The 13,782-nt window shown below is 39.6% G+C and overlaps 3 protein-coding genes across 7 annotated transcripts in view; 2 read left to right on the forward strand and 1 right to left on the reverse strand.

The window, feature by feature from the left end:
• The first annotated feature begins 210 nt into the window (after positions 1-210).
• On the forward strand, positions 211-5,592 carry ndufs3 (NADH:ubiquinone oxidoreductase core subunit S3). The gene is made up of 7 exons (XM_079662939.1): positions 211-369; positions 735-794; positions 3,093-3,190; positions 3,760-3,909; positions 4,262-4,387; positions 4,481-4,600; positions 5,311-5,592. Exons 1-7 carry the CDS (start codon positions 315-317, stop codon positions 5,479-5,481), a joined length of 780 nt encoding a protein of 259 aa, XP_079519065.1. The 5' UTR covers positions 211-314; the 3' UTR covers positions 5,482-5,592.
• Positions 5,593-6,476: 884 nt separating this feature from the next.
• Positions 6,477-13,782, forward strand: part of LOC307030648 (uncharacterized protein) — a 29,694-nt gene continuing 22,388 nt past the window's right edge. The window contains exons 1-2 of one of the 5 annotated variants that reach the window (XR_013805727.1): positions 6,477-6,680; positions 6,797-6,873. The gene's annotated coding sequence lies outside the window, so the exon portion shown is untranslated. Of the gene's footprint in view, positions 6,874-13,782 lie in introns of all 5 variants that reach the window. The other 4 variants (XR_013805730.1, XR_013805728.1, XR_013805729.1 and 1 more) reach the window with 4 other exon arrangements.
• The window catches only part of c1qtnf4 (C1q and TNF related 4), a 50,283-nt gene continuing 45,565 nt past the window's right edge, over positions 9,065-13,782 (reverse strand). Inside the window, exons 2-3 of the mRNA XM_079667194.1 lie at positions 13,217-13,578; positions 9,065-12,261 (exon numbers count right to left, since the gene is read on the reverse strand). Of these exons, the coding sequence (XP_079523320.1) occupies positions 11,437-12,261; positions 13,217-13,573 (1,182 nt within the window). The 5' untranslated portion in view covers positions 13,574-13,578 and the 3' untranslated portion in view covers positions 9,065-11,436. The remainder of the gene's footprint in view (positions 12,262-13,216; positions 13,579-13,782) is intronic.

Genomic DNA, 13,782 nt, shown 5'->3' on the forward strand with positions numbered 1-13,782 from the left:
GAAGGGTAAGTGCACCAACGATTGAACGGAACGGGAACTAAATACATTGACTCAACTGAGTATTATGAAATAATTCTTGAGTAGTAGCGGACTGGCCATCGGGACTCTGGTTGGTGTATAACGTCGGCGAGCATTGATTGTAAACACCCTAGAGAAAAACGGGCATTTAACAAAAACAAGTGTGAAAATAGTGGAGTTTATGGCACTGTTGGCTTTTCGACAGCAGACAACAGTTCTCTTCCGGTCCATCAGGAGGCGACACCCCGCTAACAATCGCGACTCTGCCCGAAGAAACACGGTTGTGTAGAACAAACATGGCAGCGTCGCTGGTGCGGTTTGTCCGCGGAGGTCTTGGAAGGAGTTACAACCGTAAGTTGATTTGAAACTCATTTTATTTCGTACACTCTGTTTGCAGCAGTGGTCTGTATATGTATGAATGTCCTTCCTTGCCGCTGAAAACAGCACGGTGTTTTTTGCAAGCGTCAAATGTGTCAGGGATGACCTTCGAGCTAGCTAAGTCTAACGTTAGCATGCACGTAATTGAATGACAGTTACTGTTTTTAAAGGCAGATTGGTTTATTATGGCAACGTTAAAGGTCGCACACAAGGGTTAGGAGTAGATGGAGGAAGATTTGATGCATTTTGTAGTGTTGTTGTTATTTCAATTCCTCTGCAGTTATACGTTCGGTCTTTAGTTGTGTATACTTAATCTTTTTTTTGACATATTTTTCCAGTTGCAAGGACTGCATGTCTCCTCCAGCAGCAGACCAGGCTGCAGAGCTCCGACACCAGCCGTGAGTGGTACACACTAACCAACCGATGATTCAGGAAACCAGTGGTGGAACAAGTTACCTGACTACAAGTATTTGCATCAAAGTGGGCTTAACTAGTACCAACATGATGGCTTATTTAAGAACCATATGTGTTTTGGATATTTAATGTGAATGTCCTTCAAGTGAGAGTTGTCGTTATGGTAGTTTTAAAAACAATTATCTAAAATAGAGTAAAACAGAATCTTCAGCTCACCCAAACAATTCAGAATACAAGTTTTAAATTTAAATACACACACACACACACACACACACGCACACGCACACACACACACACACACACATAGGCCTGTCACGATAATTAATTGTGTTTGACGATACATTTTTCTGGAAATTATTGCGATAAACGATAATATTGTCGGCACTGTTTTAAGACCATTTTAGACATAATGATAATATATAATAATAATTCAAGTACATCCTTTCAAACATAACTTTTTATTGAACATTCAACATTGCAAATGAAATGTGAAATAATATTAAAATATATAAATGAATAAATAAAACCAATTAATTAAATTATAATAAATTAATTAAATCACACACAACCAAAACAATAAATTAAATAGAGTCAGGCTGGAAAACAGAGCTCTCTCTCTCATATATATATATATATATATATATATATATATATATATATATATATATATATATATATATATATATGATGAGAGAGAGAGCTTTATAAATAAATATGAGCACACATTATCTCACAAGCAAAAAAAAACTCCTTAAAACAACAGTCAAGTGTACAGTCCACTGTCAAAGACCCAGATGCCTCAACAGGCCATATCCAAATCTGTTTTTCTAAGTTTTCGAGCAAGGAACACCAACATGTTTGCATTGTCGGGCGGGGGCTCTCCATCTCCAGCTGCCGTGTTTGCTCCCAGCTGGGAAAACGGAATGGGGTGGTTGTGTTTTAGGTGGTTTAAAATGCGTGGTATTGCCTGCTTTTGTCGCTACCTTTTTTAAACCAATGCGACACACCGCCCGGCTCATTCAAGTCCGTAGGTTCGCCTCGTTGATTTGGTTTGAATCCAAAATACAGCCACACTGGAGAATCGAGATGTGTCGTTAGGTTTTATAACCAATTCCATTTCATTTCAAATTCCCCGCGAGTAAGTCACACGTTGTCTCCCGCTTGTCGCTATATTATTAATTTGGCTGCTACGCTGCTGCACGTGCACGCGGAGTGTCCTGAACTGGCTGTGTGTCAGCCCCGCCCCTCACAGCGCGCCTGGCAGCAACAGCGCTCCAAGCTAAAATGCTGGTCACATCTTTATGTAAACGGCAATTTATCGAGCTCAGAAAAGTTATCGAGTCCATTTTTATTTATCGTACGATAAGTCAATTTATCGATTATCGCGACAGGCCCACACACACACACACACACACACACACACACACACACAGCTCAACAGCAGCTGGTGAGAGAGAAGCACAAGTAGCCTATACTCTTGTTGAAGCTTCCTATGCCATATCTGATCTCAAGCAAGGTCAAGTGAAAGCACTTCACAAAACTACACTTTTACAGAGATTCATCCAAGCTAACAAAGTTCAATTGTTGTCACATTATTAAAACTCAAGGCCCATATATCTCAAAGTGTATGAATACATCTAAATATGAATACATTGCTATAACATGTCATTTTATAATTATTACTATGTCGTAATTATTTATTCATAAATGTGTTCATTACTTTAATGTTGCAGCTGGTCATCACATATTCAGTGAGAGTAGTTATTTCACTCAAACTCAAGCCCAAATCCACACTATTCCCTCTGTTGCTATGTCAATAATGACCATGAGAAGGACACATTGGGTGTTTCTCAATCTCGAGTATGCTTGCTTGGTAGCATATGTCTTCTGAGTCACTTGCTTCAGAAGCGAGGAAGAATACTTCCTGGCATTCGGAAAACAAAGAGTGGAACAGGCTAGCAAGTGTGCAGGTGTGCGTCATATGAGAGGCCCCGCCTTACATTTTCCGCCGTAGATTTGGGGAAATTGGTCCGTACGAGAAGCATTGTGGGAATTTGATTTTAAGACCGAAGTCTACACATGTGCAGCCTCGAAATCTCTCCAAACGAAGTACGCTGGGCTCGGTAGAATTCCAAGTATGCTGGACATTGGAACAGTACTTCGGCGGCACTCGATAATGTAGTATGCTTGAAATAGTGGCTCTGCAGCAGCTTTACTCGAGATTGAGAAACACCCATTGTTCAGTCCTTACTAAACAATTTTCTCCTCTCTCCATCATGCAGCCACCATCAGGCCCAAGGATGCTGTGGCTAACAGCCAGCTGGCAGCGTTTGGGGAGTTTGTGGCTGAGATGATGCCCAAATATGTCCAGCAGGTCGAGGTCAGTTGATATGAGGATCAGTGTTCATCGTACTGACTGCTGAGCACTGTAATGTGCATCCTAATATTGGAACAGACCAAGATGTAAATGGAAGGCTTTTTGTATTGTTATATTGCTTGATTTTAATTTGACTCCAAATATATTTATTTGTTCTTTTCTTTTCACTATCTCTGTAAAGCGACTTTGAGCACCTGTAAAAGCGCTTACAAAATAAATCTATTGTTATTGTATTTGAACACATTCCACATGACAACAGATGTGTAAATATTTAAACAAGCAGGTCAGTTCAACTTGGTACAGTTTGCATTAGTAATTGTATTTTTTAAGTACTTTGATAAATATGAACATGTGCCAGATTTAGCCATAAAGGCGTTGTGGTGCACAATGCAGAAGAAACATATGGTGTAGTTTTATAAAAAAGAAAAACACCTAATTGGACCCCTTACTACTGAACTCTGTTTTTTAAATACATTTTTTTTAATTTTCCTTAATTGTATTCCTGTATAATTGAAATGTCTATAATCCAATTTCAGAAACGTGCAGGTAGCGTAATGCGTTTGTTTGTGTAGGTGACCTGTTTCAATGAGCTGGATGTAATGATCCATCCCGACGGGGTGATCCCTGTGCTGACCTTCCTGAGGGACCACACCAACGCCCAGTTCAGGAACATGATCGACCTGACGGCTGTCGATGTACCGTCACGCCAGAACCGCTTTGAGGTAGCTATCAGCAAACATGCACGCACTCACACACCTAGAGACATGCCTTATTGGTGAGTTGTAAAATGAAAAGAGTGCCCTATCAAAAAACGTGAAGAAAATTGTGTGGTGTGTTTGAAGATTCATCTGTAATATTGCGGCTTTGCATTTGTCACTATAAATAGTGATATTTAAAATGTGTAATATTAATACCAAGTTGCCAAACACATGTTCTATTGTTTACAGCCCTAATATTAATTAAATGAATATGTTAATGGGAAGGAGCTGTCCTGTTAGTCGAGTATCCATCCTTCTAAACAAACTTTCCAAATGTTTTCACAGTGATAATGTGTGCCTGTATGCTCGTTTTCAGATTGTGTACAACCTGCTGTCGCTGCGCTACAACTCTCGTATCCGTATTAAGACGTACAGCGATGAGTTATCACCGGTGGACTCTGCAGTCTCAGTCCACATGGCTGCCAACTGGTACGAGAGGGAGGTGAGTCACAATCTCAGGGGTCATCACAGCGTTTATTTTACTTCACAGAGTCATGGACAAACCTGGTAAATGTGTATGTTTATTTTTCTGCAGGTATGGGACATGTATGGCGTGTTCTTTGCCAACCACCCAGACCTGAGGCGTATTTTGACAGACTATGGCTTCGAGGGTCACCCCTTCAGGAAGGACTTCCCTCTCTCCGGATACGTAGAGGTGAGTTCTGCAAGAAACACTCTTTTCAGCTTTCATATTTGTGTTTTAAGGTTCTACTGTGAGATGTTTACATGCTTTAATGTTGAAAAAGGTGAGAGGAACTCACACTGGAGGGAGCTTTGGGATTTTATCCTTTGCAGACAATTTACATGCACAATAACATATATAAAACATTACAGGAAAGGAAAACCCCCAAAAAGCATAATACGCCTCTCTCATACAGCCTATTTAATGTGCTGTTCATTTATAAATGTTGTAGACCGTGCCCAAACGGCTGGATCCTTTGATCATTCTTTTCTTCCATTCAGCTCATGATAATTATTTCAGGTTTCGCACAAGCTGTGAAAAGCCTTTATAGTTTGTGCTGAGAAGGAACAAGTCGTGGCCTAAATACTTCCTGAATACATTTCCCTTTTTTAAAGAATGATTTATTCATTTCATCACGGTACCCAAACTCCTCTAGTTTAATTCTCTCTTTCAGACGATATACCCTTCACATTCCTGTTTTAAAAATTCATAATTTAATCAGGAAGTCGCCCTTTGAAAAGCTTCTCATGCAGTATTGTTTTCATATTTTCCACCAAGAGTTTTTTGAAGTTTTTGGTCCTTGAAATGTACTATCCATGAGCATGACAAATTGCTTTTAGATACATAAAAAACAAATGCGACAACTTTGCCTCTTTAATGTGTTGCATTGTTTCCCTCTGCAGGTGCGTTATGATGATGAGCTGAAGCGTGTGGTGGCGGAGCCAGTGGAACTGTCGCAGGAGTTCAGGAAGTTTGACCTGAACACGCCCTGGGAGACGTTCCCGGCATACAGAGAGCCCAAAGAGGTGGCACCCAAACTGGAGGCTGGTGACGCAGCCCCTGAGAAGAAATGATGACCCCCTTTCTCATCTTCATATTCTGTCTGTTAATGTCATTTTTGGGAGGATGCACCCTGAACAAACCCTGAAATGTTTATGTAAATAAAAATACTAATAAAACAACCATCACAATAGTTTTTCAATTATTTTCAGATCTTTTAACCGCTTTTATTACGGCAAAGATGCAATTAGATTGTTTACCATGTACTACACTTTGTAATGTTCGTGTGAATTTGTATCTATTTTTAGTGTGGGGCATGTCAATGATGAGACAAAACCATAGACTATATAAACAAAACATGCAACAATGCACATATATGAAATCAGGAATATCGGATGAATGCGTCCTATAAAACAACCAGTTAGTGGAGTGTGTGATTTGTTGGTGTATTAGTAGTGGGTTTTAAAAATTGTGATTTAAATTCAAAGAAGATATTTGAGTTATAAAGAGTGAGTGTATGTATGTTGGCCACATAGTTTGGTATAGAGTTATTTAGAGGCATAGGGTGTATTTTCAAATAATAAAAAAAAACCAACCCTGAAAAGCATAAATGTCTGAAAGAATATTTAATACTATCTTAAAGGATATAAATGTATGATTATTTTTTTTAGATTGAGATTTCTGCTGATTATTTTAACCATAAATCAATTGATATTTGATTTGTGTGAAATAAGTCACCATTACCCAGAACCCAAGTAACAATGGTTGCAACAGGTTTGGACTGTGAAACAATGAACATTAGAAAAGACTCAACGATTATTAGAATTGTGAATTGATCAAGTCTCATCTTCAACTTGCAATGTTTCATATATCCTCTGCACAATCATCTCAATCTGCAAAGTAACTAGTCAAATAAATGACGTGCATTAAAAAGTCCAATATTTCCCTATGAAAGTGACTGGGGTTAAAGAATAATGTGACATGGAAATAAAATAAAACTGTAAATGTTTTCTTAAGTACAGTAGCCTACTTGAGTAAATGAATTGGAAAACGTACATCCTCTAAATGTAAATGTTAAACACGGAATTGGTTTATTAAGGGTTAAAGTTGGCATTATTCAATCTGACATAAAAGAAAAGATGCAGCTCATAATTAAGCAGTTGTGAAACGCACCACCGACCAACATGCCAAGTGACCCAAATCAAATCTAACAGGTGCATGCTGGGTGTGGCTAACATGCTAAATGCTAACATGCACATGGTGGATGCTCCAGGTGACTTTTGGAACTTTTACCTTCAGTGAGGTGTTTAAAGCCCCTTCCTGCTGATTGTGACTGGTTATTGTGGGACAGAGAGGCTGAGTTGACTGATTATATTTTGCTTTGAGAAGGAACAAGTAAAATATGAAGATCGAGCAGATTGAGGAGGCCTTCATGGTGCTTAAGACTCGGACTGACATTCGAACTGGTGAGTACAATGTTGTGACGTTTGAATGTGTGTTTGTGTGTGCAATTGCTGCACATTTGCTTACTTGTGTGGCTGAGTTTATGTTGTTTTCACATCTCTTTGCTATTGCTTTGCCTATGATTTTTATTTCTGCTGGTGGCTTATTTCATTTCTGTACTTGTCTTTATACATGCTTGTTGCATGTTTTTTTGAAGTTCATCAAATACAAATGACCTTTTTTGTATGTCTAGTATATTTTACCAAATTGATTATAAGTGTAGGCCTTCTTGATTAAAACTGTTAGTCACAGTACATTTACTTATTTGTAGTGCTCCTTCCAAGCCTACTGTTTTTTTTTTTTAGCATTAATCATTTCAACCAATAATTAATTGGTATCTTTAAAGCCTCTGAAAACCTAGTTCAAAGGTTGAAAAGGTATAGTTAAAGTTTGGAAAAAATAGCTAAAAGTATATTTTAAAAAAAAAGTTTGGTTAACAGTTAACTCCAATCTGCTTCACCGTGACATACAATTGACAGCGGTGTCGCAAAATTGGTAAACAATGTTATTTTATGCCCCTCATGAGGCATAAGGATTAAATATAGCCAAATCCATGTATGAAATTACTGAAAACTGGAGCAACTTTGGCAAACTAAACAATACAACTGTCAATTAATCTAATAGTCCATTATCACAAGGAGAATATATGGTTGATAATGTGTTATTAAATGCCTTTTTAAATGAAGTTCTATTAATTTTGATTGTTGAAATCTAAGTTGTAGTATTTGACATACTAGAGTCAGCCAGCAGATGATGCTGCAGCACACGATATAAAATGCAGACGACATTTCTCTGACAGCTGATGGTTTTATCTGAGTTTACATCATGGATGCAATGAGAACACATGCTTTACATTTCCAGTTTTTTATTTTGTCAAACATTTGTAATGAAGCATTCATTTTACATTTAAGAAATACTCAAAACAAGAGTCAACAACCAGACTACTGTAGACATTGGTCAAAATGTATAATTATTATTTTCTTTTTTTTCATTGTGGTTGGATTTGTGCTTTTGGGACACAATTTCTTATTTTGGATAATTTTCAACCACATTTTGACTCATGCCTGCTGGAAATACAGTAGTTAGTAATACAGGATGATCCATCTTTCCTCAGGATTATCAAAAAGAAAGAAGCACAGACCAGGAACATCCAACATATTGTCAGTTACTGTACAGATAATTCACTTTAATAAAAATACCAGGTTAACAGGCGTTACCTGGGCCTGTAAAGCTGGTCAGCAAGTCATGACAACTTTTCTTTTTTTAATTGTATTTCTAGTTACATGCATGCATCACACAAGTGCTTCAGATGAGTTATGCTCAATTCATTTCACACACCACAAGTTCTGATCATGACTTACTGAACAGGGTCAGGTTTGTCTTAAAGTAAAGCTGAAGCAGCCACAGGTCCACCCTCAAGCACTGGAGTCTCTCTCAGGCTGAATTATATAAAGGGTTGGATTTGAGCAGAATGCATTATTTTCTGAAATGAGGCAAACCCACAGCATTTTCATCCTGCAAAAAAATTAGCGTCTCTTGTCCAAAACTGTGTTCTGACTAGAGGAGAGGAAATGGTCGATTAGTAACACTGTTATAGAGAGGCCTGGTGAGAGTGTGAGGTCGCCGGAGACTTGCTGTCGCTTATTAGTTTTCTGAAGAGGTGTGTGAGGCCATTTCCCCCGGTGCTAAAGAGAACGCTGTGAGGTGAAGACGCTTGGGATTTTCAGCTAATTTCAGAAAATTCTGCTTTCCCCACTCATCACATTCTCAGGTTTATCTGATTGTGTTTAATTTTAGATATTTCAGTGAAATACACAAAGAGAACCCTTCATTTTACTTACTTAATTTCTGTGATTTGCCGCTGTGTAACGGTCTCAATGCAGTACTTGTTTTTTCTTTTTTTCAGTATGGATTTTCACTAGCTTTGAGTGGTATTGTGAAAATATTCATCAGTTTAACTTGTAATACTGTCTTAAAATGTGCCTGAATGCATTCTAAGTATACTTATATTTGTACTTTCTTTATTTATCCCTTTTTATTGTGCCTTTCTGCTGCTGCAACTACCACATTTCCCATCTGGGGATAGATATCTTTATCTCAACTTGTGATTAGTTTCAATGGACAGTTTTTTGCATGTGGGTTGGCTTGTGAGCCCTAAAATGTCTACGTAGTACCTATTTTTAAAGGTTATGGTCTCAGTGTGGAAATAGGATTTTTTTTTTTCCTTTTTCTTTTTTATATTATCAATTGTCGAGTGACTCCTCAGATTTATTCTGACCCCTAGGTTGAGAACCAGTGCCCAAGCTGTATGTCTATGAATAGTTTAACGAAAATGTTGTTCCCTTAGCTCTTCAAGATCTAAAAAGGTCAAAATCTTCATAGAAAATGAAAAATAACCAAACAAACATTTCTTCTTTCTACGCCTATATGTTCTTCTGACCCGTTTATTTTCTGACCCCTTTGGCAACATTGCTTCTGGATTTGGAAAGTTGCAGTCAGATGTTTTTGGTCACTTGGTTCCCTTTCAAACAAAACAACATTGTCCTTGTATTACAATAGTGTATTTCTTGCCATAAAATCTTTTTATGTAAGCAATCATTTTTTTATTCGCACAATCAGCAGACACGAAGCAACATTATCATTATTTTTGACTCATGCTTTCATTGAAGTGATGAATGTAACTCTCTGCTTTTAGCTCATGTTGGTCTCCACTATCTCCTGAGAAAACATATTGCTCTTAAGCTGGGAAAGGTTCTATACATGTTCTCCAACTAGTCTCTAATTGTGTCTGTCATTTGAGGGTTTCGTGGGTTTGGTTTTCTTTTGGCTGGAAAGTTAATAATGGCAGTAAGAATAAACCAAAGCAATAAAATGATTGCTGTGGTGAGTTTTTAGTCCATTGTTTAGACAAAAATATTGATTAGTCATTAGTCATTTTTCGATGCTTTCAGCACCACGTAAAACTTTTTTTTATCTCTTTAATGACAGCAGAAATCAAATGAACCAAACCAAGTTTGCTTTGGTAGTCTTATAATTAGAATTCTGTAAACTGATATTGGTGCCCACCACTTACTTATATTGGTCTAAAATGTACATTCTCTTAAAATAAACTAGCCTGCTAGCAGAAACCTAGTGTGTCAAGCCCATCATTTATAGCATAACTTCACAGAAAACTACCTTTTTAAAAAAAGTGTAAATGTTCAATTACAGCAAAGTATCACTTCACACGGTGCTTCTCCAACAGAGTATGTGATTTCATAAAGTCAAGGTTCATCACAACTTGAACAGCATCATCTTTCTCCCGGCGGTGTGAAATTAAACAGACATGCATATTACAGTGGCCTCGGAGAAGCTGTTCAATTTTCCCCACAGTGGACGCCATCTGAAGAAATGAATTAAACTGCTGCTAGAATTAGAAATCAAATTTAAGGTCCGCAGGCCCAGAGGTGGCATGTGGTCAACAGTTGGGATGGATATGCAGTCTGCGCTTTATCAGAACGGTTGGTTTCGTCCCATTGTCCTCTGCTCCCGCTGTGGCTAAGCATCGGAGCGAGAAACACTCTGATATAAATAAAATAAAGACTCGTTTTGACACGAATCACGTGCTTGTATCAGTTTCACATGCCTCTAAAGACAGAACTAAAGTAAAGTGACATTTTACATACAAGTAGAAACAACAAGTCTTTGACAAGAATTACAAATGCACTTACAGAATTTTTTTTTTTACTTTAAAATGAAAATTACTGTGAGATTACCTCCTCACATACGTGTACAGTAGGCAGGGTGACTTTAATCCTTAACAGGTTGTGAGGCTTCTAGTTTAAAAAAACACTTTAAATTTAGTTTTCACTTTAATGGGAGATGCTGAATGCAAACCCAGGAAAAGTACCAAAAATCATTACCTTTGTCCAGAAAATCTACAGGCCCAATTTTCATTCAACTTTGTGGAAGGGTGCAGCATTGGACAAGGAAGAAAATATTCAATTTTGGAGGGTATCCAAATCCAAGGGTGTAGATACGCATTATTTGTCACTTATGAAAACTCCCTTGGTCGAATTCTGCGCTCCAAGAGTGCCCTTCTGGATTGATTATATACCACTAACAGAATAACTAACAGAGGGTAGTTTTAGCGTTGTTGAATTGCAATGTCATGGAAGTACAACATCTATCTCCCTGTGGTGGTTTGGCTGACACGGCGGTGAACAGGTAATGCTGCAGTTTTCATTATAGAGTGCAATATTGAATTTGAGTTCTCATTCGAAGTTTCACGTTTGAATATGATGAAGTCTTATCCTGGGAAGCTAGAAGCTGGAATTTGAAGAGATTTTCTTTTAAGCATTGCACTCAGTCAAAGGTCCCCGTGATTTTGTGAAGAAATTCCTAGTAAGAGGAAACGTCAAAGACAACGGTGAGTTTCCTCCACTCGGCACGCTACCCACAAACTGCCCAATGCCTTTTGTGGACTCGGACTTCTCCACTTACTGAATTCCCCCCACAATGTTCAGTCCCAAGCCTGTATGCTGTGGCTAGGGCTTCTTGTCTGCATATGATTGGCTGCCTCCGGTGGTGGTTGTAGTGTTGGGTAAGTCGGGATATACCAGGAAGCCAGTGAAGGTGATGTATTTGGCGTGGTTGCTGTAGGCTCCAAAGCCATCTTTCTGGTGGGAGTAGAGCCAGACGATTTCTCCCGGTTTCAGCGACAGCATCAAACTCTGACTCTGCAGAGCCTTCTCGCCCTGGCTGTCGTCATAGATCATCGCCTGTACCTCCAGGTGGTTCTTCATCAGCTTGACGGACAGCGTCTTCTGCGGCATCTTGCCCACGTTGAAGGAGAAGTAGTAGGCTCCAGGAACGCGACAAGTGAACACCCCCTCTGTCACGTTAAAGTCTTCCCCGATGTTGACGAACGCCGTGTCGAAGCTGACCGGCTGGTGCTGCGGCAGGCCCACTTGGTTGACTCCCACAATGCTTTGGGTGCGCCCTACCGAGAAGGCAGATCTCTGGTCGTCCTCATCCTCGTCATACTCTTCCTCTTCTACCTCCTGATGTTGCTGCTCCTTCTCCTCCACAACCACCACCACCACCGGTGCGTCTGTTGTTTCAGACCTGATGTTCTCGGTGGCCTGGTTGCTGTTCAACAGGGGCTTGTTCTCCTCCTGGGGCTGCTGGGAGTTGGAGTTAGAATGGTGGTGGTGTGTCTGGAAGTCGTAGGTGTCGGGGTAGATGAGGTAACCGTTGAAGGTGGTGTAGTGTCCCGTGTTGCTGTAGAGCGCATAGCGAGGGTCACCATGGAGACGGAGCCAGACGGTGTCACCAAACTCCAGCTGCAGCATGACGCTCTGACTCTGCACCTGAGGATTAAAGCAGGCCTTATTATCAGAGTTCCACATCGGCACCACATATAATCCAATCATCTAAATCACACTTATTATTAGGGGGAATTTGGTGTGTAATCCCCTCTGTTGTACATTAATTCCCCACCCAAATACAACACGTCATGTCACCTTGTGAGACTCCTGGAGAGCTTTGACATGATAAAATACCTTTTGTAATCATTACCTTGGGGGGAAAACCAATCCTAACACAGAATTCATTTTTAAGAAATGCATTTGGATGAGAAGGTTTGATTGAGCATGGCGTCAGTTAGCTTAGCTTAGCTCAAGGGCTGGGAGCAGGAACAACACCCTGGCTGTCCAAAGTTCAGAATAACACCTACCAGCATATCCAGCTAAAGAAAAACATAAACCTTTGTCTTAAACTTTAAAAATATTCCTCAATTTAAGAAGTCCTTGCATGTTCGAAGTTAAATGATCATTAGCCTGATATCCATACTGAATGTTAATCTTTAAGAATGGTTCAGAAATGAATATTTAATTATTCGTCAAAAAGAAAGTTGTGCTTAAAGAGCTGGTCACTCAAGTTTTGGTTTTAATCATGGGGACTAGTTCCAGCGATGGATGAATCCGCATTATTAGTATTTCTGGCATTAGGTGTATTTGGGAGTCGTTCTTAATAAACTACAGCTTGTGTGTTCATTAAACATGTCACCCATTGCAACAGTGTGGCTTATTGTTGTGCTTTTAATTGTTGTTGGACAACAATGGAGCTTTTTCAAACAAAGAAAGAAAATATCTCAGCCTTTGATGTACACACACTATGAATACATTCACTGTTGGTTTTGATATTTTTACTGGACTTTTTGCGACAAATACAAATGTTGAGTACCTAAAAAGCCAGTCAGCAAGGAACTTTAGTCCCACCCACAAACGATCTGATTGAGCGGTGTTTGAGAGGTCTGAAACCTACCTTCCTCTCCTCGCCGGCGTTCTCCTCGTACACGATGGCCTGCACCTCATTCCTGTTCTTCATCAGCATCACTGACAGGTCTTTGTGTGGGAACTTCCCCACTGTGAAGGAGAAGAAGTAGGCCCCGGTGATGCGACAGCGAAACAAGCCAGTCTTGGGATCAAAATCCCCACCAATGTTGACATAAATTGCGTCAAAGGTCACGGTCATCTTGGGCCCGCCCTCCATGCTGTTGGTGCGTGCAACCGAGAAAGCCGAGCGTAGCTCCACGTCATCCTGCAGACGGGCAAAACCCCACGCACCGCCCACATTGCTCAGGCACAGTAGGCCAATCAGAACGCTCGCTGGGAGCAGCATTTTGTCTGGAGAAACATAAAGAAAAATGTGGGAATTATTACAAAAATACAGAGTTTCAAATGTTTAACCATATGGAAATCGATAATGGAATATGAAAACTTTTTAAATGTTTGTCCATTCAACCAGTTAAGCCCCCGATACCGGGGGAAAAACGCAACATCTTGCAAGAAACAGCGTCTGAGCGTCATACCCACTTAACGGGAAGAAAC

This window comes from Notothenia rossii (assembly GCF_949606895.1).
Source record: "Notothenia rossii genome assembly, chromosome: 2".
NCBI lineage: Eukaryota > Metazoa > Chordata > Actinopteri > Perciformes > Nototheniidae > Notothenia > Notothenia rossii.